Raw genomic sequence first — 26,975 nt, 5'->3', positions numbered from 1 at the left:
AGAATCATGGAACAGCGAAGGGAAAGGACAAGAAAACGCTACGAATATTCATTGCTCTTCCCTACGTTGTTTCGTTTTCAATTCGCCCAACATGAATCTTTCACAGGCTGGAATCAACAGGTTGTTTGGTATTTCAAATGACTTTCACTGACCAGGCCTCGGCGATGCGAAGCCACGCTCCGAAGTGCAATTAGTTGGCACAATGATGCAGGCGACGACTCCCGCATTCCCAATGTTTCGAACAGCTGTCCGGCGCGCGATCCAAACAAGGCACGAACTCGTCCCAACGGCATTCTCGAGCAGCATCACTCCGGCCGCCCTCTGCCACGTGGAGCCCGGTCGACACGTTCGCAATTGGGCATGAATACTGCATGGCTTCGAGGGAGATCATCCTGCCAGATCACCCCCAGTTAAGCGCAGCAATATTAATGGCGTGGGTGTGCAGTGGGCCGTCGCTTAATGAATGGGAGATCGTGGTGCAACGCGGCTTCGACTTAGTATTCTGGGCTTCGAGAAACGCCGGCGATGGTCACGTCAGTAAATGAGGAATTATCATGGCTGGAGAAGAAAATACGTTCTGAATATTTAGCGGTTCTTCTTTGAGTTCGGCTTTCATGGGGGCTTTCGAGACTTCGGCAATGCATAATTCTGCTTTGTTCCAGAATTGTGTCAAGGTCTAGATCCTGAAGTGTGTATTGCAAATATGAAAGCAAATAGTGGGAAGAAGAAAAAATAAGATATCTGTCCTTTAAAGGTATTTACGCCCATTCTGAAACACTGAAAATTAAAATATTCCATCAGTTAGTTTGGGCGTTTGTTCCTTAGCAGGATCACTCAAAAAGTAACGAACAGATTTTTATGATTTTTTTACCAGAGGTGTGTCTTAGCCTAACTTAGATGCCATTGAATTTTGGTGGAGATCCGGATCCAGAATTTAAAAAAATATATTGCATCAGTTACCCCTATTGCATTGATAATAGGTGTTACTATTACTATCATTATGTTTACGGACTATGAAATGTACTTGAGAAAGAGATGAATTTGATTATTTTTTCAAGTGAATATTTCTATTTCATCAGTGACCTTATTGCCTTGACGGAGGTATGCGGTCTCTGAGTGCTTCTAGTTCTTTTTGTTATTATTAAAGTGATCGATCACCCGTAATTGCTCTAACTTGTGGCGTATTGACCCTCATCCACCAGTTCTATTTGTCGTCCTCCGCATACCTACTTATCCCAACTGCCTGCACACACACCCCCCCTTCCATCTATCCTACTTCCACGTGTTTTTTTTTTTTTTTATCTTTATCCTTTTTATCCCTCCACTCGAACCTGCTTACCCTGATCTGCCTACTTAATCCTGCATGCTTTGACCTGCCTGCCCTGCCTTGCCTCATTTCCCCTAACCTGCCCATCTTGATTTGCCTCCTTTACCCTAACCTGCTTTCCTTGATTTGCCTTCCGTAACTTGCCTCCTTTACCCTAACCTGCTTACCTTGATCCGCCTTCTGTGCCCCGACTGCCCTGACAAGTGTGCCTTCGCCCCCACCAGGAGTGCCCCTGATCCCGCGCAAGATGGTGGCGGCTTCGAATCCCGTGGTGGAAGTGCGGCGCGACGGGGACACGTGGACCATCCGCATGAACACTCTCGTGCGCACCGTCGAGTACGTCTTCGAGCCCGGCCAGACCGTCGAGACCGAGACCATGGGCGGCATGGCACAGGTGGGTTGGGCGAAGGTGGGGGGGGGGATGATAGTATGAGGGAGGGGATCATAGCACAGGTGGGGGGGGGAGAATGATAAAGGGAGGGAGCCATGGCACGAGTAAGTGGGTTTTATAAGGAAGGAGGGAATAGTGGCACATTTGTTGGTTATATTTCAGTAAAGAAAGCACTTTAAGTGTTTATTTTGTTGTCGCATATAAAAAGGACACTTTGGCTTCCTTGATGTAATAGGGCAATTCTTCGCCCTGGAAGTATGCTATTTTACATTTGCCCCAAACCTGCAGTGTATACCCGTGTAAATGAGAGGAGACCCCCCTCTCCCAAGATATTTTTACTGGGATGATTATATTTTGTTTCATTTCATGGCCACTTCCCATAGTACATGAAGTAGGCCTAGGTTGCAAGGGTCACTGAGTTTATTAGACTTACATATATATGAAAAATTTGGAACCATCATATGTATATATATAGAAAAGAAAAATGATATAAAATTACTCCTGACTTGTGTTTGATTTTGTGTAATGCTTTTGAAAGGAGTAATTTTCCTGTTTCCCCCCCCCCCTTTTTTTTTATCCCGAGTCCCGAGTTTAAAAACGTAATATGGCAACATGAGATCAAAAGCCAAAAAATTGAATTAATGCAATTACTTTTGGTAGTCAGGTAACAATTTTTCTCCTTTCAGAATGTCTTCACAATTGAAGATGACAGGATTATGCAGATTCAGAAATCAGACACATACACAACAGAAGTGATCCGACACTTCACAGAGGATAGTTTAATCATGGTATGTAATAAAAAAAGAGATCCATCTTATTTTTGTTTTTCAACACATAATTTGCTGATTTTCTGGACTGCGTAATTCAGTGCACCAGATGTTTACGAATTTACTCCTTTACTTTTTCTTTCTTTTCAGACAATCACTCATGTGGAATCAGGTACAGTCTGCCATCGTTACTTCAGGAGACTTTAGAACTTCAGATTCACGTTTGCCAGGAAATAAAGCGGCATCCCTATTTTTTGAGAAAGTCGGCCATGGTCGCGTAGCATTTTTTACAAGTTTGTTAGTATAGAACATATATTATGCACATACCCTAATGTACATGGATAGAGTACACAAGGACAGAAAGGAGAGGTAGAGGAGGAATTGGATAGGGAGAGCAGGAAGGGGGAAGAGGTAGAGAGAAGGGAGGAGGAAGATGGAGAAGAAAGAAGTGGAAGAGGAAGAAGAGAAGGGGAGGGAGAAGAACAGGGAAGATAGGATGACAGAGGGAGAGAAGAAAGAGGCACAGGTTTGTTTATAAACTGTTCATGGATTACACAACACTTCATGTCTTTCCTTATATGCAACAACTCATGTTTTGTGAACATTATGCACATAAAAAAGAGAAGTAAAGAAATCTGTCAATGTTTATGCTAATTCACACAGCCTATCACAACTGTTACTATTTTTAACATTTTAACATTTGCATTTTTCACTGCTTTACCCTTCACTAGAATAAATGACATATACAACATTGTATTTACAACCTAATATTACTTTAGTCTGAACAACTAAACTTTTAACATAGGAATTCATTTTAACAAGCTCTAATGCTGAAAGACAATTTTTGCAAATGCATAGATATAAATAAACTATTGCTGTTTCTGTAACATTTAAGAACTGCATTTATTATTGATTATTTTGATACATTTGCATCTCCATCTCTTTTTCCTTTTTTAAAGAAATGAATACTTCAGATTTTTTTCATCAATCAGTGGAGTCTTCAGAACTATATTATTTTGTATTAATTGAAAAATTTCAGCAACATTAACATCTAAGGTCATTAGCGCCATATTCAAAATATAGAGATATGGCGAGGCCTCACCATAGAGCACCATGATAAAATATTGTGGTGAAATGCATAAAAATGAGTTGAGGATTTGGACAAAATAAGTTAGATGTCAAAGGTTGCAGAGCGCTGAAGGTTAGTATGGTATGTGAAAAGAGGGAGGAGCAAAAGGGGGCCGTTCAGGACTGACATAAAGCCAGTCTTTCATCCTTTCAGCACAGCTCTCACACTTTTGGATGTGGACATGAGAAGGGGATGAAGAAAAGGAAAAATGAAAGGGGTAGAGGAAAAAACAATGCAAAATTAGTTAATGTGAGGGCTGAGGTCCAAGGTTGGGGTGATTCCCTACCTTGGGCCTTAGTCTCCATCTCCTATGTCCCCCACAAGAAGAAAAAGGGATTGGGGGATTTCAGGATGCTAGATCACACATTTCTTTCTCCAAAAACTGTATTTGTCATTTGCTGTTATATAGAAAAAGGACACGGCTTGGGCTCCCTTAAAGTAGCAGGATCGTCCCTTCACTTTGGAGTCAGTGTTGTATTTTATATACCATGTCAATTTATATTGATAATAAATTGTCATTCAAGGAATTTGTGTAAAAATACTTAAGAGAAAGTCCCTTTCATCACAAAGAACAACTTCCTCAGTGAATTATGCAACTTAGTGTAAACAACTAAAACATGATTTTTTTTCATGTACATGACAGACAATATACACTTAGCTCTGCTGTGTGGGGTTAGGATTTGGTATTTTGTTGATTTTGGAAGTGTTACACATTTTCTTCAAATGTATAATTTTGTGAGCATGCACTCCTAAATTACCTATAAACAGAGAAAAGGAGTATTATTTTGATTATCCTTTTTCATGATAATCTTAAAACCAGTTGAACTGATAACATATATCCTGTTCAGTAAAACAATACAAAAAAATGATGATAATAAAAAATACAATTACCAGAGTAATTTAAATAAAGACTTGATTACAAAAAGTGGGTTTATGTTCACGATATATATTTTTTCTTTTTATAGATTATTTAAAGCACTAAAACAACATGAAATTCATCAACAGCAGTAAGGCATTCAAGATACATTACTTGTCATATAAGCACATACATTTTAAATTACTTTGTACAAAATTTGCAGGATACAACCTCAAATCAGGTATACAGTACAGATTAATTAACAATGATTAATTTTACACTGAACAACTTATTCAAAAGGATTACACACTGATAATATACTAATTTCATAAATAAATTACCAGAATGCAAAAATGAATTGTCTAGAGTTTTTGTATTACCCACCTTGCTTTTAGATTCCGAATCACACCCAATTTTTGCTTTCATAGGCAGGAGTTGATAAAACATTTAGAATCCAAAACTTTTTATTTCCCTTATATTCATAACTATGGCGAGTTATAATAAAATATTATCACTAGAATTCTTTACAGAGACCACAAAAGAAAGACCTTAATAACACTGTATTGAAGGTTGACTGTGATTTCTGTGACTTTCCGTTTGAGGAAGCATGCGAGAAAGGAATCTTGGATTTTTTTTCAATAATATCTGACATGAATTTACACATTTTGTATATTTATAATAGATAGTGATGACAATCATAATAAAAAAAGTTTATAAAACATTCAAACAGTTTTAAGTATAAACAGACATGTAACAAAAGATTCCCAACCTAAACTAAATGCATAAACATAACACTGGTTTCTTGTCTTTAACCTATAACCTTATATTATAAAAATAAAAATAATAATAATAGTTTAAGAGAAAAAATAAAAGGCTTTGTAATATCTTGACCTGCCCATGAAGATGCTCTCCCTAGCCGGCTCCCAAAGCAAGGAGGGAGCGCATCTCATTTCATCTCGTCCTGCTTCATCTTTTGTTAGAGTGTGCGTTCTGTTCCCGAGTGGCCCTTGGCTGAGTCGCTGAGGCATACCCACTGGCCCTCGAGTGTCTCCTTCCACAGGCTCACCTACCGGGCAGAAAAGGGTAAAAGTTAGAGAGAACAAAAGAAAACAAAATAACTTCTTGAAGTAAAAGGAATAAGGAAAAAAGAAAATGAAAGAATACATTGAAAAATTTACTTAACATAAAAATACTGCCTTGAAAAGGTATAAAATGTATCTATAAATAAGTATTAGCCAATGTGATTTCATTCCTTTACAAACATTAAGATATCACATTCTAGGCCCCTGAACTATAAAAGTTTCTATATCCTGGACTGAAGTCTCACCTTGTTATCCCCACCCGACACTGCCAAGATGTTGCCTGTGACAGACCAGCTAACGTGCCAGATGACATCATCAAACGTGTTGAGCTCACGTGGCTGCCAAGTGCCTGTGACTCCGTCATTCATCCAGATGATCACTCGGCGATCCTAATGGAAAAAGTGTTCACATTTGTTTTGAGTGAAAAGATGTTTATGAAGATTACAAGAAAATAATAACTACAATAATGATAAAAAATAACAACAACAACAATAGTAATCAGAGTCATGTATTTCAATTTTACACAGTAGTATTTCTACCACAATAGATTGCCATAAATCTATGATCACTGACACTACAATTTTCTATTGCATATCTAAGTAATACCTATAAATCATTTTCTCCCTTATTCAAGTATACAGTATTCCTTCTACATTACCTGAGAACAGGAGGCAATTATGGAGCGTGGCAGGCCAATGGAGGGAGCCCATGCAACGTCACGCACCCAGTCTGAGTGGCCCTCAAGCTTACTCTCCTCAGTCCATTCTCCTGTGCCACTGTCAAATCGCCATATTTTGACATAGGTATCGCAACCACCTGTCACGATGCGCTGCACTGCTGAGGCTGTTCTGTTGGAGCCGTCAGCTGAGCCAGAGGCCACAGCTGGCGCCCAGCTCACTGCATTGCAACCAATCTGGAAAAAAAGGAAAATATAATAATAATAATAATAATAATAAATAAAAAACTACATATATAAACACATGATTTTTAATAAAGAGCAAACAAGTTATTCCATTACAATTACTAACGAGACTTAATGTAAATTTTTCCATCACAAAATCAAATACGCTACCATTTGGGGACACTTACAGAGTGTGCGTTGGTGATTTTCTTGTTTTCCCAAGTGTGTGCGGATGTGTATGTTAAAATGGACACAGACCCATCCGAGGATGCGCAGGCAAGAATCAGTCCATGTTCATGGGGAGCCCAGCACACACTGTTAACTGTTGAGGCACATGGAATAAAAAGACATATTAACACTACAACACTTAACACTTCACTGCATGATGAGACTTAGCATGATGCTGTTGGGAACATGTGATGTCCACTGCAGCTTTGTTTTTTTTAATTGTGTTTACGCACAATGGTTCTACAAGAGTTCCACTACCTATGAGTCAATTAGTAGGACCACATGACCTCACTTGATTTCCCTGTTCCATGAGTTCTCAGGATTTTTTTTTCTAACACTATTAATATTGATAGTCCTTTTTTTCTATTATTATTATTATTATCATTATCATTAAAGGTTATCAACAATAATAATAGGAAAAAAAGACAAAATAAATAAATAAAAACTAAACAAATAAAAGGCAAGGAAAAGGGTAAACAGGTGTGATAGGTAGACAAAGTCACTGAGTTACTGGTGACTAAGCACTTGCGGAGCCATCTATGTGTAAACACATTAAATAGCCTAATAACATAGCAGACATGGCATGTACTTACAAGCCATCCCCAGCGGCAATAGGGTAAATGTATAATCTGACAAAATCATCATCATCTTCAACATGAAATGCGACCGTTTTACAAGATCAACACTTAATCAAGAGCAGTGTCCACTTGTATATCATTCAAGTTCTTTTAAAACAGCTTGACTAGCTTTTTCACTACAAGGTCCAAACCTTTGGGGGATTAAATATTGGCAACTGACAATATTTAGGCATATAATTATTTTATGAACATAATGATCTATTGTGCTTAACAGCAAAAAGTAAAGTCATACTGGTATACTTATTAAGCATAATTAGCAGGAGTAACAATCTTGGACCTGGGAGTTTTCTAGGAAGTTCTAGACTTTCAAACAGAACTTTAATTCATTTTCTTTAAACTTTCAGTTACATAAAAAAAAATGTAACATAAAAACATGAACCTTAGGCCACTACTCAGACTCATTCTTAGAATTACATTACAATTATGATTACAATTACAGGCTCGGTGCATTTACGTTAGCTTTAACACACTTCTAAAGATGTTTCAATCTAGTCTTTTAAATATGGCCCTGTCTACAGTTTACTGCTTACAGTGTAACCCTCTAGAAAGCAGTTGAAGACTTAACCCACTGGATCTGGTAAAGTACCTGACATGTCATGAAAAAATTTGGCTAATGGCCAGGTGACCTCAATATATCATGAAAATTTTGATGTAAGGGAGTGCACTAAACTCTTGGAGGAAGATTAGACTCAGTGGCTATTAAGGAGGGATTTTCATCTTTATTTCCACCAATAAACAAGGTAGGAGGAGCCAAGGTAGGAGGAGCGCTGGCTCCAAAGAGGAGACTATTTCCATGCACCGTGATTGGTGGCAGGTGTATTACAAAAAACTGAATATGAAAATATTAAAAAATCAAGCAATAAACAAAATGTTACTCAATGTTATACACAGCCTTGTATATTACCTAGAGATATGATACAGTCTGTGCAAGGAAAACAGTCTATTACCATCTTCACCTAGCTTATCAAATAACAAGTATAGATCTTGGGGGAAAAGAAGAAGAAGAAGAAGAAGAAGAAGAAAAACATTTGAAAGGGGAGGCACCTCACACAAGCATATCCAAGCCTACAAGCCACATAAGTGGGAGAATCTCCATTCCACTTCGTAAGCCTACTGTCCAGATTTTGGACCACATACAAGCATTTTTCTTGGTTTTTGGAAATATTTTCATTTCATCTTACATTATTAATAGTACTATTAATAACTGTTATAATTATAATGTCAATAAAACAATAATACCACTATCAATACTATCAAAAAAAGATGATTATTTTCCTAAAAAATCAAGGAAACGAGAGGTCACATATTTCTACTGATTAACTCCTTGGTGGTTTTGCACCTATGGAGCCATCTATTTGTAAATGCCTTTGACAAAACATTACTACTGTGAACGTTACTTGATCCCAGCAGCACTGGGTTAAGCATACTTGTTTAGATTCTTACCTGAGGAGTCATGGTTGGCATATTCATATATCTTTTTCCATTTGTGACCATCCTCTCGCCAAACAATAACTTTTCTGTCATAGCTGCAAGATGCCAGGATGTTACCATACATTGGGTGTGCCCAGGCAACTTGCCATACCTAAAAAGAAAGCAATATTCAGTAAATACATTTTCTGTTGTGTATGTGTGTATGTGTACATGTGTATGCACTTGTGTGTGTGTGTACATGAGAAGAAGAAGAAGAAGAAGAAAAAAAAAAAAACACTTACTGGTCCCTCATGCTCTCGAAGATCAGCAATCTGGGTCTGTGTGGAGCCCTTGACCTCAAAGATCTTAATGGACCTGTCTGAAGAGCAGGTTGCGAGCCGGGTCCCATAGAAGTCCATCTGAGCATCATGAATCATGTCATCATGGCCTGTCTCAACATTGCTGATGACAGACACCTGCAGAAAGAGGCCAGAGTTAGGCATAAGGAGAGAAGAAGGGGAAATGTGCTCCCTTTTTCTTTGATACATCCTATACTTCTTGTTATCTGTTAGAGGACTTTATGAATGTTGTTTTCACTGAGAAAGAACAAAAAGAACTAAGAAGCATATACAAAGTGAAGTTTACAAAACAAGTGTATGCCATAGAATATAAGTTGTGAGTTAAGTCAAAATGATTCACTTTATTCAAGTCAACCCTAAAAAGAAAGTAAGAAAGAAAGAAAGAAGAAACAAGTTTTCATGATTAACAACAGATCTAGAAGCATTTGCTGAATGAACATGTTAAAAGGAGATACCAGAACAGACATATTTTCATAGGAAGTCCTCCTAAATCGGTGACCCTTCCAAGCCTATATTCTAGCGTATGGTAATAAGACACCCATGGTTGATCTGTCTCAAAGATCACAGACAAATTCAGACTACAGAAATTTCAAATTATTGCTGACACACTAGCTGATGTTATTACCAAATAAAATGGGTTAACCTCTTCTTGGTAATTACTATCAACATTGGGGAAGTTTGTAACACAAAAATATCTACTATTTCTATACTGCTAGACATCTCTGATGTATCAAAAATGATTAAGCAGTATCTTATCACTCATACTTACAAGTTCTTACATCAGATAAAATTTCACATGCTTTGGTTCCATCAAAACCATAATTACAGTAAACTTACTCCAGACTACAGCTAAAAGGTGTCCTCTAAGTGCTTTTCTAAGAGCACCTTTCTCCTTTATTACTGTTGCCTCTAATCCTAAATACTTTTCCTGGGATAGCTTCATTTGCCTAAATTCGTAGCTATCCAAACTCCTTATACTAATTCTTTTACACCAATATTTGTGCAAATGCCTCATTAGAGGGCTATAATTAAGCTTCATAAGAAAAGTAAACCACTACCCCAATATCCACACTGACCCAAAGTTCTTTGTGGTTTCAATGGATGCCTCTCATTCTCTACTACTCATGCATACACAAATTATGCTGCGGACCAGGTACCAGGAAAATTGCAGGGTAAATATGAATGACATACACAACATTGGTCATTATTGAGTTAACCCCCTAATCCATACCCTGGACAACAAAGAATCCACCACATATGTATGGAACGATAGAGCATAAGATAGACTGCACTGGGCACCGTGATTGCATATATTACACACCTATATATCTAATGCAAGGTGATTGTTCCCCCAGCTCCCACCTGAGAGTATAAAGTCTACCTCACATAGGTATAGTAGGACTGAACAATAGCAAATCCCATAGAAATGTACCCATAGTAGTAGTACACTAACCTGTGATATGGTCAGCATGATATACCGACTAGAATGTAGGACATTCCAGATTGTCATCCATCTATCAGGTTAGTAAATAATCATTCCTACGCAGCATTTTTCTAGATTCACCCAATGCATTGGTTGTACGCTCTATCCTGCTGTGAATATGTGGAGAATATCTGTCTTCCAGGGCAAGGGTTTCGGGACAGCAGTCCCCCAGGGGGGTCATAGGGGGCACAGCCTCCTGCATTAAACAATACAGTAATCTATTGTGTATATTATTATCATAGTGATGTAAATTGTGCATATCATTTATATTTTACCTCATCCCCTACTATTGGGGCCAAGAATGTGCATATGTCCTGTATATATATAGGTAGTCGAGCGTGAGAGGAAACCATTGATTGTACTAACATCATGATCAGCAATGCAAAGGTATTATAAACAATTACCAGGTCAGTGATATAGAGCTTTAAGACATAGCTATCCTTCTCTGGCAAATTCAATCACCATGACCATATAATTCCTGCACTTCAATGCCTACCCCAACCTAGCCCATTGCCTATCCAATTCTGCCGACTGCCTATCTCCACTTCCCATCCCTAGCCCCTCCTAAAATAAATCTTCATTGACACTAATATGGTTATTCTTGAACTCAAAAATGTGGGTATAAGTTAAAGACACCGACGTGTGTAAATAGAAGGAAATGGACACTGCCATCTTTTAGAATGGATGAAATAGAGTTGGATAGAACACAGTTTTGGCTGCAGCGGCCTTATAGTCACTGCAAGATGATGAAAATATAACATGTGGGCACCTCACGTCCAGCTACTTCTTTACCTTGCCAGGAATAACAAAACACTGAATGCTGAACTCATTACTGCGATGTCCGAACTAGTTTGTGAATTGTCAAGACAATATTTGGCTAATTATCAGTGTCTGCTGTTACACACTAATGATTTTAAAGTTTTATTAATGTTATTATACTTCATTTGCGTATTGTAAGATTAACTATACCCTTGTTTAAAATCATGCATATCGAGTGTTTCACACTTTCTTTCGCTAGAGACAGGTCGACACCTCAACAGCCCGCTCATTTTGAGGTAGAACGCCAGTGAGAAATGTTGCTTTTCCAGTGTTGTGTTGATTTTGGGTTATTTTTAAGACTTGTACACTGGCAACAAAGAATAATCAGACTTTAGTAACCATCCCAGTTTAATATCTGGGCCCATCAAGAGCTCCAAATGACGAAGAAAGTGATTAAAATCAAAGCAATCCAGATGGTACAAAGAAGCAACGAAAGTTTGACATTTCCGGATATAAAGGCATTAGGTTTATTATTTTATGATGTGAATGCAGCTCTATCTTGCCGTACATACCACTTGGGCAGTGCTCAAAGGGCACACCTAGTAACGATAACTAAAATTGGTATATTAGGCTGGTTTATTGATCAATATGTTTTTTGGGGGTTTGGAATGAGTGAATTCCTGTGAAGTTTTGCCGGAATGTGGGTTGGGTTCCTGTAGAGTTTTTTAATTCTGGCGCGTCAGCCCGTAGAACTTCAAGGGTGGCGATTACATCTATAGAGTTTAATTGACCGATTTTAAGCGTTTTTTGTGCTAGTTTTACGCATTTTTGATCATTCTTATTTGAGACTGTTTAACCCCATAATTTCCCTGATATACTTCATGCCCTCCCCTGCTAACGGGACTAACAAATCAAGATCGTTGAAGAAATGGTACTCAATCTCCTGAACTATTCATTCGCACAAGAAACAATGCCGAGAATTAATGAAATCATTAGATTTGCTGCAGAAAATCAATTTTTTTCAACCTAGTCCCTGGAAGGCTGTGTTGCTCTCTGTAACAAATATCAGCGGGCATGCCCCCTTTCCCCACCGCTGTAGGGAAAACACGTAATGGAACTCCATTTCGTGAAATGGAATGTCGTATACATAATGGAACATGATATTGCGTAATTTACCAGATGATGAGCAGTACATGCACAGATAACCTTTTTTATGTCTCAGTTGTGTTAACATGTTCAACTTAAAGTGTTGCAGGTACCGATGCACGGAAACCGCCAGTAGGCGGCACTGACATAGCAGAAGTGCTGCAATCTGGCCGTGGGCCCATCTATTATCGGCCATACTTTGAAATCTCAGGCGAAATTACAGTTAATCCTCTCTGGGTATTTGGATATGGTTCAAGAGGGGACACCTGCATGTGTATCTGAAGGTTTGCACACAAAAAACAACCTCTTTTCATTCCATTTCATATGCAGCACTCCATTTCGCGAAATGAAATTACATTACGTGTTTTCCCCAGACCCCTCCCGACCTCTGTCTAGGGAAACGTTAAGTCTGGATCTTTGGGTTTGCATGATACCGTGGTTCTGGGATTCCATCACTGGAGGGTGCAATGCTCTCAGTAACAAATACCTTATTCTTCTTACTTATTACCATTTTTATACTACCAAATTTTACCATTTCAATCATGTTCATATTCTTATAAGTAGGGCATCCTTGAGCCCTTTACAAAGTTACAACGAGGACTTTTCCCCTAATCAAAATATCTTTATAAGTGTAAAATTGACCCAAAAATCTAACATAACTAATACATTGTATAACCTTCCCTCTCTGCCGAATAAAACTGACAGAAAAAATATAAATAAAAAAAAACACAGGCACAGGGCCGTGCCCTCTACCATCCTGACGAGCTTGAACATTTTCAAAACATTAGACAAGGACTCTACCCTCCCATCCATTATCAAAAAGACAAAATATACACAACAACTATGAAATATTCCTTGTTACCATCTTTGCGAAGGCGTAAAGAGGATGTCCGAGTCACAGAACTTGTTCCACCGACTGAATCACAACAACTGTCGACCGTACGTGGCAGTCATCGGTTCGCCGAACTAAAACCACCGCATAGATACCGCTTTGATATCGGTAATTCAAATACATATATATTTTACAGATATATGTTTCCATTCCTTATATGAAAGTTACCTCTGCCCCTTTCTATTGTTGATGGTTTATACTTTAATGTGAGAGGAAAGTTTCTTATTCGTGATGATGCAGGTGCCGCGTGGAAGTAGTTTAATTTCGTCACCAAGATTATTCTTCATATTTTCTTCCACATGTTCATACATTCATTGATTGGAACCCTAACAACAAGCAATTGAATATGTGAATGTCTCTCTTTACATATGGAATCCCCACGCTATTCACGTGACAAAAATTGGATGATTTGATTAATTATTCTTTTCTACTTGAAACATTACAAACAGCTGTTACTGACAGTTGTCTTGTTTAAATGATATATAGCTTCTTATATTTCGGCTGCACGCATAATGAATTAATAGTATGCGGAGAGAACTATTACGAACTGTAGGCCTAACCTCCACATTACCACTTCCAATGAGAAAAACATGCACAGGATCTCATAACGAGGTTGACAGGAGCTTGATTTTTTTTCTATTTCTCATAACGGTTTACCATTTTTTTTTTTTTTTTTTTTTTTTACAAAATAGGTATGGAGTGGAACTGTAACTTTTGATCTAAGCGTACTGGATGAATCGAAAAAGATTATGAAAATAAAAAGAATGACGACAACAGAGATAGCGATTTTGGTGAAAAGATAAAGGTAAAGATGTGTACATAAAATAGAAAAGAAAATGATAAAATGTATAAAGTAAAGGATGTATAATGTAGTTAGAAAAAGACAAAGGACTTAAAGATTAAGTAGTCAAAAAAGTAAAATTATAAGAATGAGAGAAATATAAATACGCATTAAAAAAAGATTCTCCTCATTTACTTATACATATTAAACAACACGCCACACACAATCACAGTACGGTAAAAAAAGTTACATATTATTTATTCTAAAACAGAATTGTATATGAGACCAACATATCAGTCAGCGAGTGGGAGGGGACATGACCCATCCCGTAACCTCAAGCCTCATACACACATTTAAACATGTATACGACATGTCTAAAACACTGCTGTACACGGTTGCATACATGTTTGACATAACTAGTTTGGAAATTCGAACACGTAAACGTGTTTCCAGACAACTGTGGACGCCATTGTGGAAACAATAACTTGCTATCGTACAAATACCTATATAATTATGACTTGCTAAGGATCACGTTAGTAACATGTTTCAGATATGTTACCGGCAATGTTCTGGACTGCGTTTTAAGCTCCGTGTGTAAATGACCTAAAATTGTCTTTTAAAGGCTAAAAGAACACTGAAAAACCCTATTCTGGAGAACGTTGACTAGTAAGGACTTTTGTGGGACTTTTCCTAACCTTGACTCATGCCCGATCCAGGTCATACGAAACTAAGTGCAACTATGAGGCCCGAGGCTCTTCATCCATGCTTATGACAATGCGCTTCCATGTGAGGTGATCGAATCAGCTGATCGAAGGCAACTTCCTTTCCTTAATTTAAAGATTTCTCTTGTCTCCTTCCCGAGGAGTCAGTTCTCGAAGGCAAGGCTAGATGGCTTGGTCAATCCTATGGTAATCGACATATATCATAAAAGATGGTGCTACTTCAAGTTTCACGACAATGATTATATGTAATGATTATATATTTTCGTCTTCGAAGGTCGACGGCGGAACATACGACCGAATTTCTAGAGAATAGTCTGTAACAGATCTGTAGTATGTTCACATGCCTCCATTACGGCTACGAAGAAGCTTTTGTTCATCGCTCTGTAATTAAGGAATGTTACACAAGAACTATTATTGTACGAGAGGCAACAAATTGACTATAATCTGTTGCATATATATTTCTGTCTACTGATGACTTAATGTCAATATTTTTCCCTTCTAGGGCAATTACTTGTGTAATGATAATAATTATTATTATTGTGTTTATTTCTTCTTATTGTTATTATGGTTGTCATCATTGTTATTATTTTTAGTAGTACTAAAGTTACTAGTGTTGCTGTCTTGATAATTTCTGTTATTTTTGTTATTACTTTAATTAGTATTACAATCAATATTTCATTCTTATCAGTATACATCATCATTATCAATATTTCATTATTGCTATAAAATAATAATTATGATGATAATAGTCATATTAATGATAATGATTAAGATAAAAATATAATGATAATAACAGAAAAACGTTTTGGTAATTTTAATGACAATGATGATAAACATTATAAGAACATTATCATGATTAACATTATTATAAATAATAATGATTATAAAAATAACAAAAAACAACAATAATAATAACAACAATAATGATAATAATCATCATTATTGTTATTATTCTTTTTATCACCATCTTCATTATTTCTATGATTTTTATTGCTTTTATGATAATTACTTTCATTTTCATTGGTTTTCCCAGCAGTTGGAGCCACCAACCCAAGACATGCAACACTCTCCTCAGTACAGTATCCTTTCCGTTCCTAGAAGAAAGAGCATTGCACTCTGTCTACTTTCATCTGGATATCCATCTTTGTCGACTCTTCCTTCAACTTGATCGACTCTTTCTCCAACTTTGTCGCCTCTTCCTCCAACTTTGTCGACTCTTCCTCCAACTTTGTCGACTCTTTCTTCAACTTTGTCGACTCTTCCTCCAACTTTGTCGCCTCTTCCTCCAACTTTGTCGACTCTTCCTCCAACTTTGTCGACTCTTCCTCCAACTTTGTCGACTCTTCCTTCAACTTTGTCGCTTTTTCCTCCAACTTTATCGACTCTTCCTCCAACTTTGTCGACTCTTCCTCCAACTTTGTCGACTTTTACTCCAACTTTGCCACATTCCTCTCCAATCACTACAGTTACACAAATTTGAACTCTCTCGTCTCATCTTGGTACTTTTCCACTTTCTCCTTTCCCTTGCCATCTACTATGGCCTTAAGGTACCTACATTATGCACAACATAAATTTCATTACTGTTCCGTGCAATCACAATGTTACATTTTATGTACATGTACCTGTTTTTCTACCATTTATGCCAAGAAACAGCATGTATTCCTATTTGAAATGTGTTGGATAGGTTATAGGTTGCTGTAAATTTCTTTGTGTTTCTATAATTAGGACATCACAGTTTCTAACTTTTGATCTCTAGGTTCCGCTAAAATCTACCTCTGGTGATTCAGTTCTGTGAATCTTGTGTTCCCAACCTTTTTGTTCCTTTGTACCCCCGGTGGGTATTTTTATAGATACCCTTAAAATCAAAGAAACAAAATCAATGAATATGATATTTTGATATATTTTTGTTATGAAATCTGTATGTGTAGACTGCATAAGACTCTTAATGCTGATAACATCAATAACCTCAGGTAATTTTTAAAATGTTTTGATCTATCACATACATGCGGGGTTTCATGATAGTGAAAAACAAATGGTATTCACCCTGCTATAGATATCATTTAAGTAATATCTTTGTTTTACTTTGTGTGTGTGTATGTGTATGTATGTGTGAGTCAGGTGATGAGTAATCCTTTTATAATGATTTTTAGTCGACCTACTGTAGTGTTTTATTTATCATATATTTCCGCGTAACTTGATGTTTCTTCTGCACATTTTATCCAATCTGAAAAACCTTAAATGCCTTAGACCACTTTTCCGTATTTTCTGCTTGTCTCTATTTTCTCAATAAATATAGAGTGCTGCCACATTTTTAGTTAACGCAGTCCAGCTTATGCATTACGTATAATCCAGTTTAAACTATTTTTTCCTCTTACTGTAAATACTTTTCATTGCTAGGCCGATAATTTCGATATCATATAGGTGATTGTTATCGGTGACTGATGTTATGCTATTTTGTGAGTGCGGTAAAGTAAATCTGATTTTTCACCATTTTTTTTTCTTGTAAACTCTTATGAGGAAAGGTTTCGCTATTTTCCTAATTAAGGTTACCATGTGTAACATCAATGATAGCGAGTTATTATAATGGAAACTGGTGCTTTGACCAGTTAGAGTCTATTCATATTGCATTTTATGAAGATCAGGATTTTATTTTTTCATATTCAGTGGAAAATACACCCAGTATTTTCGGTAAAGATACTAATGGCTAAAATTAACAACAAAGGTACTCTACTCTTGACGCAACAGCTCAGAATATGGATACTCGCGTGTATGATTTTTTTTTACGTAATTTAATATGTAAAGGTTTCATTCAAAGGGTATTAACAAGACCATAGTTTTTTTTATTCATAAATACATAACATTTATAAGTAACTTCAAGTTACTATATAAATAACTTATCACATAACATTTGCACAAAATGTAATTTCTGCTACTTATTGAGGCTAATGACTTTCGCATCACACGATGAACCCTCAAGTTCCTTCCCTTTTTTACCCCCCAGCCAGGCGCAATTCATAATAAACAACAGACAGAGAGAGGCTGGGGTTGGAATTCCCTTTTAGGGATCCACGAAGGACACGATGATATATCTGGTTCCCTCCGTGGTGGGGAGGCCCTCGTGCAAATGTGTGAGGCGGCCGGGGTGCATCAGGATCCATCCGACGCGAGAATCCGTAACAGAGCAGTTATACCTGACGAATCGGCAGCCGCCTCCCTGTCAAAGAAAACGGAAAATATTTTTGGCTATAACTATGCTAAGAGCAATACATTATTTATCGATGGGATTCCTCACGTTTAGAAGTGAATATATGTGCAATCGTTTCCAATAGAAGTGCGCACACGTAAAATATATAAAACTATCCTTGTCATTAGAAGTATTCATATATATAAACATATTTACATATATATACATGTACACATTTATTCACTCTTTAAATGAAAATTAGCCAATTCCTTTTTGGTTATCCTGTCATTCTTTTGAATAAAGACATACCTTGTAGTCGACTCCGGGCTTGTTGAGGGCCACGTTGATAGTGTAAGTGGAGGTATCGTGGTGCGGGCGCAGGAAGGGCTGTTCATCGGGCTTGTATCTCACCATGAAGTTCATGATGGCTCGCGGAGGCTGTACAAGAACAGAGAGGATTTGAACATATATTTAGAAGGACTGATGACTTGTGACTTAAGGAAACGAGGATTGTTGGGGATTGAATGGCTGACAAATGTTTTTCTTACTTAAATTATATCAATGCTGGATATCTTGTTGTATTTTGTACAGAAGTGAAAATAATGGAACGGTTTTGCAAAGTTCTGCTGATGACAAGAAACAAAGAATATACTTACATGGATATTAGTGAAATTAACTTTAAAGTAACATTCTCTAGGGGTTGCAGTTTAGTTTTATTTACACATTTTTAATCATACACTATATAAGAACTAATTTATCTGTTGAGAAAAATATTTATGATGCACATGCAGACTACAAGCAAACTTCCTGTTTTGAAATACAAATGTCATGCAGAAATACGAGTTCAATGCGTTTATGCAAGCAAAGCAAATAAAATGGAAATATTGCAAACGCAGATTTTCCTTACAGAACTGTCCGTCGAAACTGCCACCACTCCGGTGAAAATGCAAAACACTTTAGGAATTTTCGTACCACACTTTAGTCTATGTATCTTGGTTAAAAAAATATATAGAGAATCATACAATGAGACTTATTTGAAGTCTATATATTCATTCATTTGAAACAGTGAAAATGTTGACGGTCGGAAGTATAAAATTCTAAAAGGATGGAGAAAATTTGTAAACTGTTTTGTAACTTGCAGTAATGATGACATTCACGTTAGGAAGGTGCTTAGTTGGTATTCATAACTGTCTCTCTTTTCTGTCTTTGCCAGTTTATTTCTTATTTAATCATTAAAATAACAATTCTTTAATTTTCTTCTTGTTCACTTTATTTCCCGGAAGTAATTAGTTACATTTTCATGTTATAGAACTCTTTATAATCACCATGATTACTCACTTTTCACGTCACATTCTATTCCCAAAAGTCCAACTTGAAATTCCTCTTTTCACCAACAACCATCACTATCAAGTACCAGCTTCACAATCGTCGTTGTAAAATGGCCATTGTAAACGATATCATCACCAACCTTATCCCAAATCAAGCACCATCATCACTTCTCTCTCACCAGCATCCCCATCACCACTAGCTAGCACCACGTCTTCACCACCACGTCTCACTCACCAACATCCCAGTCACCACTAGCTATCACCACCACCACGTCTCCCTCACCAGCATCTCCATCACCACTAGCTAGCACCACCTTTCCCTCACCACTAGCTAGCACCACCTCTCCTTCACCACCACCACGTCTCCCTCACCAGCATCTCCATCACCACTAGCTAGCATTACCTCTCCCTCACCACTAGCTAGCACCACCTCTCCTTCACCACCACCACGTCTCCCTCACCAACGTCCCCACCACCACCACCACCACCTCGTAAGCAGGCAGCATCGCCCCGGGAACGACGTCTCACTCCTACATCGTTGTAGTATCCTTCGAAGACCTTGAGCTGCATCGGCTGCACGTACACCCGAAGGATCTCCAGCCACTCGGCCTCCATCCCGATCTGCTTCATGTGGATGTCGATGGTAGGAACCGACTCGTAGCCGCCCTCTAGCCTCGGGTCCTGAAGGAGTGGCCGGCGAAGGTCAGTGGGAGCGAGGACATAATTTTGTGCGGAATCGTGACGAAGATAAAGGTTGAAGATATCGGTTAGGAAATAATCACAAGTACATGCAAACGACATAATGCGAGGAATCTGCACAATTCATATCTTCTCTGGAATGAGAGAGAGAGAGCGAGAGAGAGAGAGCGAGAGCGAGAGAGCGAGAGAGCGAGAGAGCGAGAGAGCCAGAGAGAGAGAGAGAGCCAGAGAGAGAGAGAGAGAGACAGAGAGAACCAAGAGCGAACGAGCGAGCGAGCGAGAAAGAGAGAGAGAATTAAAGAAAGAGACAGAGAGACAAAGAGCATGCAATCATGTCTTCTTTTAAATTAGTAAGTGATCGGGCAGACAAGGGGAGCGCAGCGTGGGGTCAGCCTCTTCTTCTGCGCCCCCCCCCCCCTTAAAAAAACAAACTCGAAGTCACAAGCCGAGGTCAGACCGCGCCCGTACATAGTGGTTGTAGCCGATGAAGACCTTCTTCTGTAGCGGGATAACGTAATTGTCCAGGAGATGTTGCCACACAGGGCCGTATCCCACGCTCTTTAAGTCCACTTGCGGAGGCCCGCCCTTGTAGCGCACCTACAGAGTGGGGGAGGATAAGGAGGAGGAGGGGGTGGCAAAGGAAGAAAAGGGGATAAAGTGAAAAGGACGGAAAAAATACGTAGAAGGTAAAAACAAGAAGGGAATTCAGACACGTGCGTTGAGAGCAAAAATCTATGTGACTTTCAATGCAGTCGAAACCGCAATGCTTCCTGTAATAAATATAAGACAGTCATCAATGCTTTCGGCGATGTGTGTGTGTGTGTGTGTATGTGTGTGTGTGTGTGTGTGTGTGTGTGTGTGTGTGTGTGTGTGTGTGTGTGTGTGTGTGTGTGTGTGTGTGTGTGTGTGTGTGTGTGTGTGTGTGTGTGTGTGTGTGTGTGAGTGCGTGCGTGCTTGCGCGCGTCTGCTATTATGTGTGTGTATATTTGCGTGTGTGCATGCACACGTGTCTGTCTGTGAATATATATAGACTATGTGTTCATGCATGTTTAACCGGGTACGTGACTATATCTGTACGTACGTGTATTCCCGTATATATATGTATGTGTGTACGTGTATTCCTGTATATATGTGTGTGTGTGTACGTGTGTGACTTACATCGTTAGTTCCGGCAGACCACACGCCGAAGTCCTCGAAGGTCTGGATCATTTCCTGCGCGTACCTCTCCTTGAACAGCGGGAACCAGTACACGTCGGGACACGGCTGAGGGAGGAGGTCGCTGTCAGTATTGGAATAATGATGAATTATGATACTAATAACAGTGATGATTATGATACTAATGATGAATATATCAGCTGAAAAAAAAGAAATGTAGTCTACTTTGAGTTGTTAGTAGCATAAGTAGTTGTAATGGAAATAGCAATAATAATAACAATACTACTACTACTACTAATAATAATAACGGTAATAATAATGATAACAACAAAATTGATAGTGACAACAATAATAGCAAAAATAATAGCAACAAAGACAGTAATAGTAGCAATTTTAATAACAATAATAGTATTTCCAGTAAAAATAATAACTGTAAATGATGATGATGGTAATGACAATATTCAATAATAACACCAATATCAATAACACTGCCAATGATGATGGCTAAAAATGACAGCAACGACTACAACATTTATAACCAACGAGACCAAAATCCCCCCTTCCAACCCCCAACCCCCCCACCCCCTGCCGTACCATCTCCGCCGTGGCATTCTCGGCGACGGCGCTGCTGTAGTTGGGGTGAAGATAGCGCTGCTCCCAGTCCCACCGGTTGTCCACGACCTGCCACAGCTCGGGGTTCACGCGGGAGGAGTCGAACTGGTCGGCGTTGACGAGGTGGCCGAAGTCGACGCGGTTGCTGACGTACATGAACACGCCCTGGAGGAGGAGAGGAGGAGGAAGATGAGGAGGAGGAGGAGGAGAAGGAGGAAGATGAGGAGGAGGAGGAGGAAGAGTAAGAGAGGGGTTACGGGTGTACGAGTGTGTGTGTGTGTGTGTGTGTGTGTGTGTGTGTGTGTGTGTGTGTGTGTGTGTGTGTGTGTGTGTGTGTGTGTGTGTGTGTGTGTGTGTGTGTATATATATATATATTTATATATATATATATATATATACATATATATATATATATATATATATATATATATATATATATATATATATATATATATATATATATATATATATATTTACATATTGTTTACTTTTGTTTTTTGTTTTTCGTTTTTTGTGTTGGAGGAAATAAAAAGCATGCAGATTGAAAAATCGAACGGCCGTGGTAATATAACATGACAGATAACCTTCCACATTCTGTTCTTTGCATCGAGAAGATCGGTCGCCTCACCTTCTCCCTGAGGTTCTCGCAGAAGGCCATGTCGGGGTCGAGCAGGTTCTTGATGTAGGCAGGCCGCTTGTCGCCCTCCAGGAGGTGTCTGCGCACGAGGTAGCAGGAGGTGATGTAGGGAACGTTCCATAGGCCTCTGCGACACGGAAGGAGGGAGGGAGGGGAAGAGGGAGAGAGGATGGGGAAAAGAGGGAGAAAGGATGAGGGGAAGAGGGAGAGAGGAAACGGGAGAAGGAAAGAGAGAGAGGGGGGAAGAGGGAGAGAGGATGAGGGAAAGAGGGAGAGGAAAACGAGAGGGGGGTATTGAGTGGGGAGGAGAGAAAGAGGGGGCAAGGGAGAGAGAAGGAGGGAGAAGAGAGAGAAAGGGAGAGAAGGGAGGAGAGACGGGCCCGATAGAAGGAGAGAGGGGAAGAAGAGAGGAAGATAAAAAAAGAGAACACGGTTAGTGAGACTTACGATACATCTTATTGTTTAACAAACAGTAATGGCGAAAATAACATGAAAAAAGTCACGGTGTACTTCTGCGCTAGGCCTACAGACGAAGGGGTTGTCGAACTCACCTCCTGTGGCCCTGCACGATCTCCATGTAGTCCATGGAGCGGGCGTAGAAGCCGTCGCTCGTGATTGCGCCCCAGAAGTTGCTCCACGCCTTGTACGGACGGATCAGCATGGGCGCCACCACGTCCCTGCAGGAGGCGCGGAGGAAGGGGTTAGGGGTTGAAGTGAGAGCTGGGGTCTTTTATTTTTTCTTGTTTGTTATGTTGATTAATCATAGGTGTGACATACAAAAATAAACACACACACACACACAGACACAGACACACACACACACACACACACACACGCACACACCCCACACTCTCTCTCATACACACACACACATCCTTCACTCTCCCACACATACACACACACATACCCTTCATCCCCCCACACACACTCTCTCCCCCTCCCACACACATACACCCGTGTACTCCCCCCCCACACACACACACCCGTCACTCTCCCCCCCCCCCCCCCACATATACACACCATTCACCCCCCCCACCCACACACACACTCTTCACTCTCCCCCCTCCCCCCACAAACCCTTCACTCTCCCCCCTCCCCCCACCCACACAAACCCTTCACTCTCCCCCGCCCTCTCCCCTCCCCCCACCCACACACACCCTTCACTCTCCCCCCCTCCCCTTCACTCTCCCCCCTCCCCTTCACTCTCCCCCCCTCCCCCCACACACACACACCCTTCACTCCCCCTCCCCCCTCCCCCTCCTCCCCCCCACACACACACCTATCGCCAAACACTCACCTGTTTTGCTCAATAAGGAGTTTAATGGTGTACGGGTTGTCGATGTGGGCCTCGGAGTCCACGCTGAAGAAGTACTGGCTCTCGCTCTCCAGGCAGAAGTCGCTGCAGGAGGAACGGCGAGTGAATAGAGTGCTTGCATATATGAGGCATTAGGAGGGGATAGTGATGTGTTTGTATATATGTTGGATGTATGTGTGAGTATTGTATGTTTGTAAGTATGTATGTATGTATGTATGTATGTATGTACTGTATGTATGTATGTATGTATGTATGTATTGTATGTATGTATTGTATGTATGTATGTATGTATTGTATGTATGTATGTCCTGTATGTATGTATGTATGTATGTATGTATGTATGTACGTATGTAAGCATGTACTGTATGTATGTATGTATGTATGTACTGTATGTATGTATGTATGTATGTAAGTATGCATGTATGTATGTATGTATGTATTGTATGTATGTATTGTATGTATGTATGTATTTGTTGTATGTAGGTATGTATGTATGTAGGTATGTATGTACGTATGTAAGCATGTACTGTATGTATGCATGTATGTATGTATGTATGTATGTATATATAAACATTTATATATACTCGTGTAGGCATATATATGGCACTCACATGGCGGCGTTGCGAGCGTGCCACTCCTTGACGTTGTCTTCTACGCCCGTGTACTTGACGGAGGCGACTTCCTCCTTCATGGCCTCCGCCCACGCCGAGACTCCCTCCTCGTGGTAATTCACCTGCGGGCGGGGATGGGCGGGTGAGTGGTGGGGGGCGTGGGCGCTTTTAGAATTTAATTGTGATTGGCTTTCGTATTTTATGCAAAAGCGTTATGTAGGTAAAGAAATTATCATTATTTTTTATGTGTGATATTATAGGCAAAGAGATATCTAATTAAGTCTTCGATTCTATTTTAAAAAACACTCGTTTCAGCCAGGGAAACTTGTTCGATCTGCCTCTTAATCATTTTTAAAAGTAAAACAACAACAACGACGAACAACAACATACACCAAACAAACAAACCTACAAACGTTATCAAATATCACAAAGTTTCCTCAGAAGGCCTAACAACAACAACAACAAACAACATACAATAAACAAACATTTACAAACGTTATCATACCTCACAAAGTTTCCTCAGAAGGCCTAACAACAACAACAACAAACAACATACAATAAACAAACATTTACAAACGTTATCATACCTCACAAAGTTTTCTCGCAAGGCCTAACAACAACAAATAAACAAACATCTGCAAACGTCATCATATCTCACAAGACCTATCTGACGAAGGAAAAACCTGCTGCACTGACCGAGTTGTGGACGAAGAGGTGGATCTTCTCCTTGGGGTACACCTGGTTGGAGATCTTCTCGAGGAACTCCTCCAGGAAGGGCGTCTCCTTCTCGACGAACACGCCCAGAGCCACCGCGGGCATCTCCTCCTCTTTCGAAGCGTCGAGGGTGATCATGTCGTCCCAGCATGACCTGCGGAGGAGGAGGACCTGGCTCAAGGAGGAGGTTCTCTAATTTTTCTCTCTCTTAATCTGTCTCTCTATCTGTCTGTCTGCCTGTCTCTTTCTCTGCCTCTTTCTCTTTCCCTGTATCTGTCTGTCTCTTTTTCTTTCCCTGTCTCTCTTTCTCTCTCTGTCTGTCTCTCTCTCTCTCTCTGACCCTCATTTTATCCCTTCTCCTTCCTTCCCTTTCCACTTCCTACCTAACCTAATCTAAGCCATCCCTCACGCTCCTCTTCACGCCCTTCATCCCTCACCCCTATCCCTTTCTTCACCCTTCAACCCACCTCCCCTCTCCCTCCCATCCATCATCCCCAACCCCTTCACCTAACCTTCCCTCTCCAATCCTCCACTTAACTCACCCATCCTTCCCTCCATCAATTCCTCCCATCCTCTATCCACTCTCCAACCGCCTTCCGTCCTTCCCCCCACCCTCTAAACCTCCCATCCTTCCTCCCCTCACCCACCCTTCTCTCACTCCCTTCCCTCCCATCCCCCACCACCCTCCAACCACCCATGTACCCACTCTCTCCCATGTCTCCACACACCCACTCCTCCAACCCTCCCTCCACCTTCCCCCCATAACCCAACCCTCCCACCCTCCTATCCTTCCACCACCTTTCCCCCTCACCCAACCCTCCCCCCTCCTCCCCCTCCCCCTCAAACCCTCCCTTCCTGCCCCCCTCCAACCCTCCCTTCCTGCCCCCCTCCAACCCTCCCTTCCTTCCTGCCCCCCACCCCCTTCCCCTTATCATCGTACCTGCACCCTTCCTCCGGGTTCCACGCCCTCGCCAGGTAGGACCCGAGAGTGTTGAGGACCAAGCCAGTGTGTCCGTTCCCGGTGACGACGACGGGGACGCTGTTATAGAGGGTGTTCTGCAGGTAGGCCTCCTTGCCGGCGAATCGGAGCTCGACGTCGCCTGCGGGAGGGCGAGGGTTACTTGGATGGTCGAGGGAGGGAGGGAGGGAGCGAGGGAGGAGGGGGAGGGTAGATGGGAGGGGGAGGGGGGAGGGTAGGTGGGAGGGAGGGAAAGGGATGGTAGGTGGGAGGAGTGGGAGAGGAGAGGAAAAGGGAGTGGGTGGGAGGGAGGGAGGGAGGGAGGGGAGGGAGGGAGGGAGGGAGGGGAGGGAGGGAGGGAGGGAGGGAGGGGAGGGAGGGAGGAGGAGGAGGGAGGGTAGGTGGGAGGGAGGGAAGAAAAGGAAAAGGGAGTGGGTGGGAGGGAGGGTAGGTGGGATGGTGGGTAGGGGTGGGAGATGGGAAGGATAGTGGCAAGGAGAGGATTTGGGAGGGAGGGAGGGAGGGAGAAGGGAGGGAATAGGAGGCAAGGTGGGAGGGTGGGAAGGAGGGAGAAGGGAGAGGAAGTGGGAGAGAGGAGGGAAGGGGGCAGATGGGAGAGAAAGGTAGGGAAGGTGAGAGGGAGGGAAAGTAAGTGGGAGGCAAGCAAAGAAAATGGGAAGGAAGGAGAGAAGATGGGAGGGAGGAAGGGAGGGAAAATGGAAGAGAATTATGCAGGAGTCAGGGAATGAAGGAGGGAATCAGAGAGCGAAGGTGCGAGTAAGAGAATGGAAGAGGAAGTCGGGGAATGAAAGGAGAGATAACGAAGGAGGGAATAGAAGGATGAAGGAAAATGAAGGAGAGAGTCGGAGAAAGGAGGGGAAAGGAAGGAAA

General features: G+C 40.6%; 3 protein-coding genes across 6 annotated transcripts in view; 1 reads left to right on the top strand and 2 right to left on the bottom strand.

The window, feature by feature from the left end:
• The window catches only part of LOC113829133 (fatty acid-binding protein), a 34,516-nt gene extending 30,125 nt beyond the window's left edge, over positions 1–4,391 (top strand). For all 4 annotated transcript variants that reach the window (XM_070113655.1, XM_070113657.1, XM_070113654.1 and 1 more), the window contains exons 3-5: positions 1,552–1,721; positions 2,405–2,506; positions 2,636–4,391. In XM_070113655.1, the coding sequence (XP_069969756.1) occupies positions 1,552–1,721; positions 2,405–2,506; positions 2,636–2,692 (329 nt within the window). In that variant the 3' untranslated portion in view covers positions 2,693–4,391. The remainder of the gene's footprint in view (positions 1–1,551; positions 1,722–2,404; positions 2,507–2,635) is intronic.
• Positions 4,392–4,916: 525 nt separating this feature from the next.
• Sec13 (secretory 13) lies at positions 4,917–13,484 on the bottom strand. Its single transcript, XM_027382229.2, has 7 exons — positions 13,339–13,484; positions 9,032–9,205; positions 8,763–8,901; positions 6,642–6,775; positions 6,211–6,465; positions 5,798–5,941; positions 4,917–5,536 (listed from the first exon to the last, which is right to left on the bottom strand). Exons 1-7 carry the CDS (start codon positions 13,339–13,341, stop codon positions 5,447–5,449), a joined length of 939 nt encoding a protein of 312 aa, XP_027238030.1. The 5' UTR covers positions 13,342–13,484; the 3' UTR covers positions 4,917–5,446.
• Positions 13,485–17,695: 4,211 nt separating this feature from the next.
• Positions 17,696–26,975, bottom strand: part of Plod (procollagen lysyl hydroxylase) — a gene marked incomplete in the record, with an annotated part of 23,337 nt that continues 14,057 nt past the window's right edge. Inside the window, 11 exon segments of the mRNA XM_070145580.1 lie at positions 17,696–18,085; positions 18,365–18,493; positions 19,912–20,064; positions 21,241–21,345; positions 21,832–22,014; positions 22,478–22,613; positions 23,038–23,163; positions 23,784–23,885; positions 24,413–24,534; positions 25,109–25,280; positions 26,067–26,229. Coding sequence (XP_070001681.1) covers positions 17,930–18,085; positions 18,365–18,493; positions 19,912–20,064; positions 21,241–21,345; positions 21,832–22,014; positions 22,478–22,613; positions 23,038–23,163; positions 23,784–23,885; positions 24,413–24,534; positions 25,109–25,280; positions 26,067–26,229 — 1,547 coding nt within the window.

This window comes from Penaeus vannamei, chromosome 34 (assembly GCF_042767895.1).
Source record: "Penaeus vannamei isolate JL-2024 chromosome 34, ASM4276789v1, whole genome shotgun sequence".
NCBI lineage: Eukaryota > Metazoa > Arthropoda > Malacostraca > Decapoda > Penaeidae > Penaeus > Penaeus vannamei.
The sequence above is the reverse complement of the archived record's forward strand: the minus strand, read 5'-3'. Positions and strand labels throughout refer to the sequence as shown.

Bases quoted from the DNA above. Each gene is read 5' to 3' on its own strand.
- Sec13 (XM_027382229.2), bottom strand. The intron at 6,776-8,762 runs GTAAGAATCTAA...GTGCCTCAACAG, and splicing joins TGCCAACCATGACTCCTCAG to TTAACAGTGTGTGCTGGGCT. The intron at 6,466-6,641 runs GTAAGTGTCCCC...CTTTTTTTCCAG, and splicing joins AAATCACCAACGCACACTCT to ATTGGTTGCAATGCAGTGAG.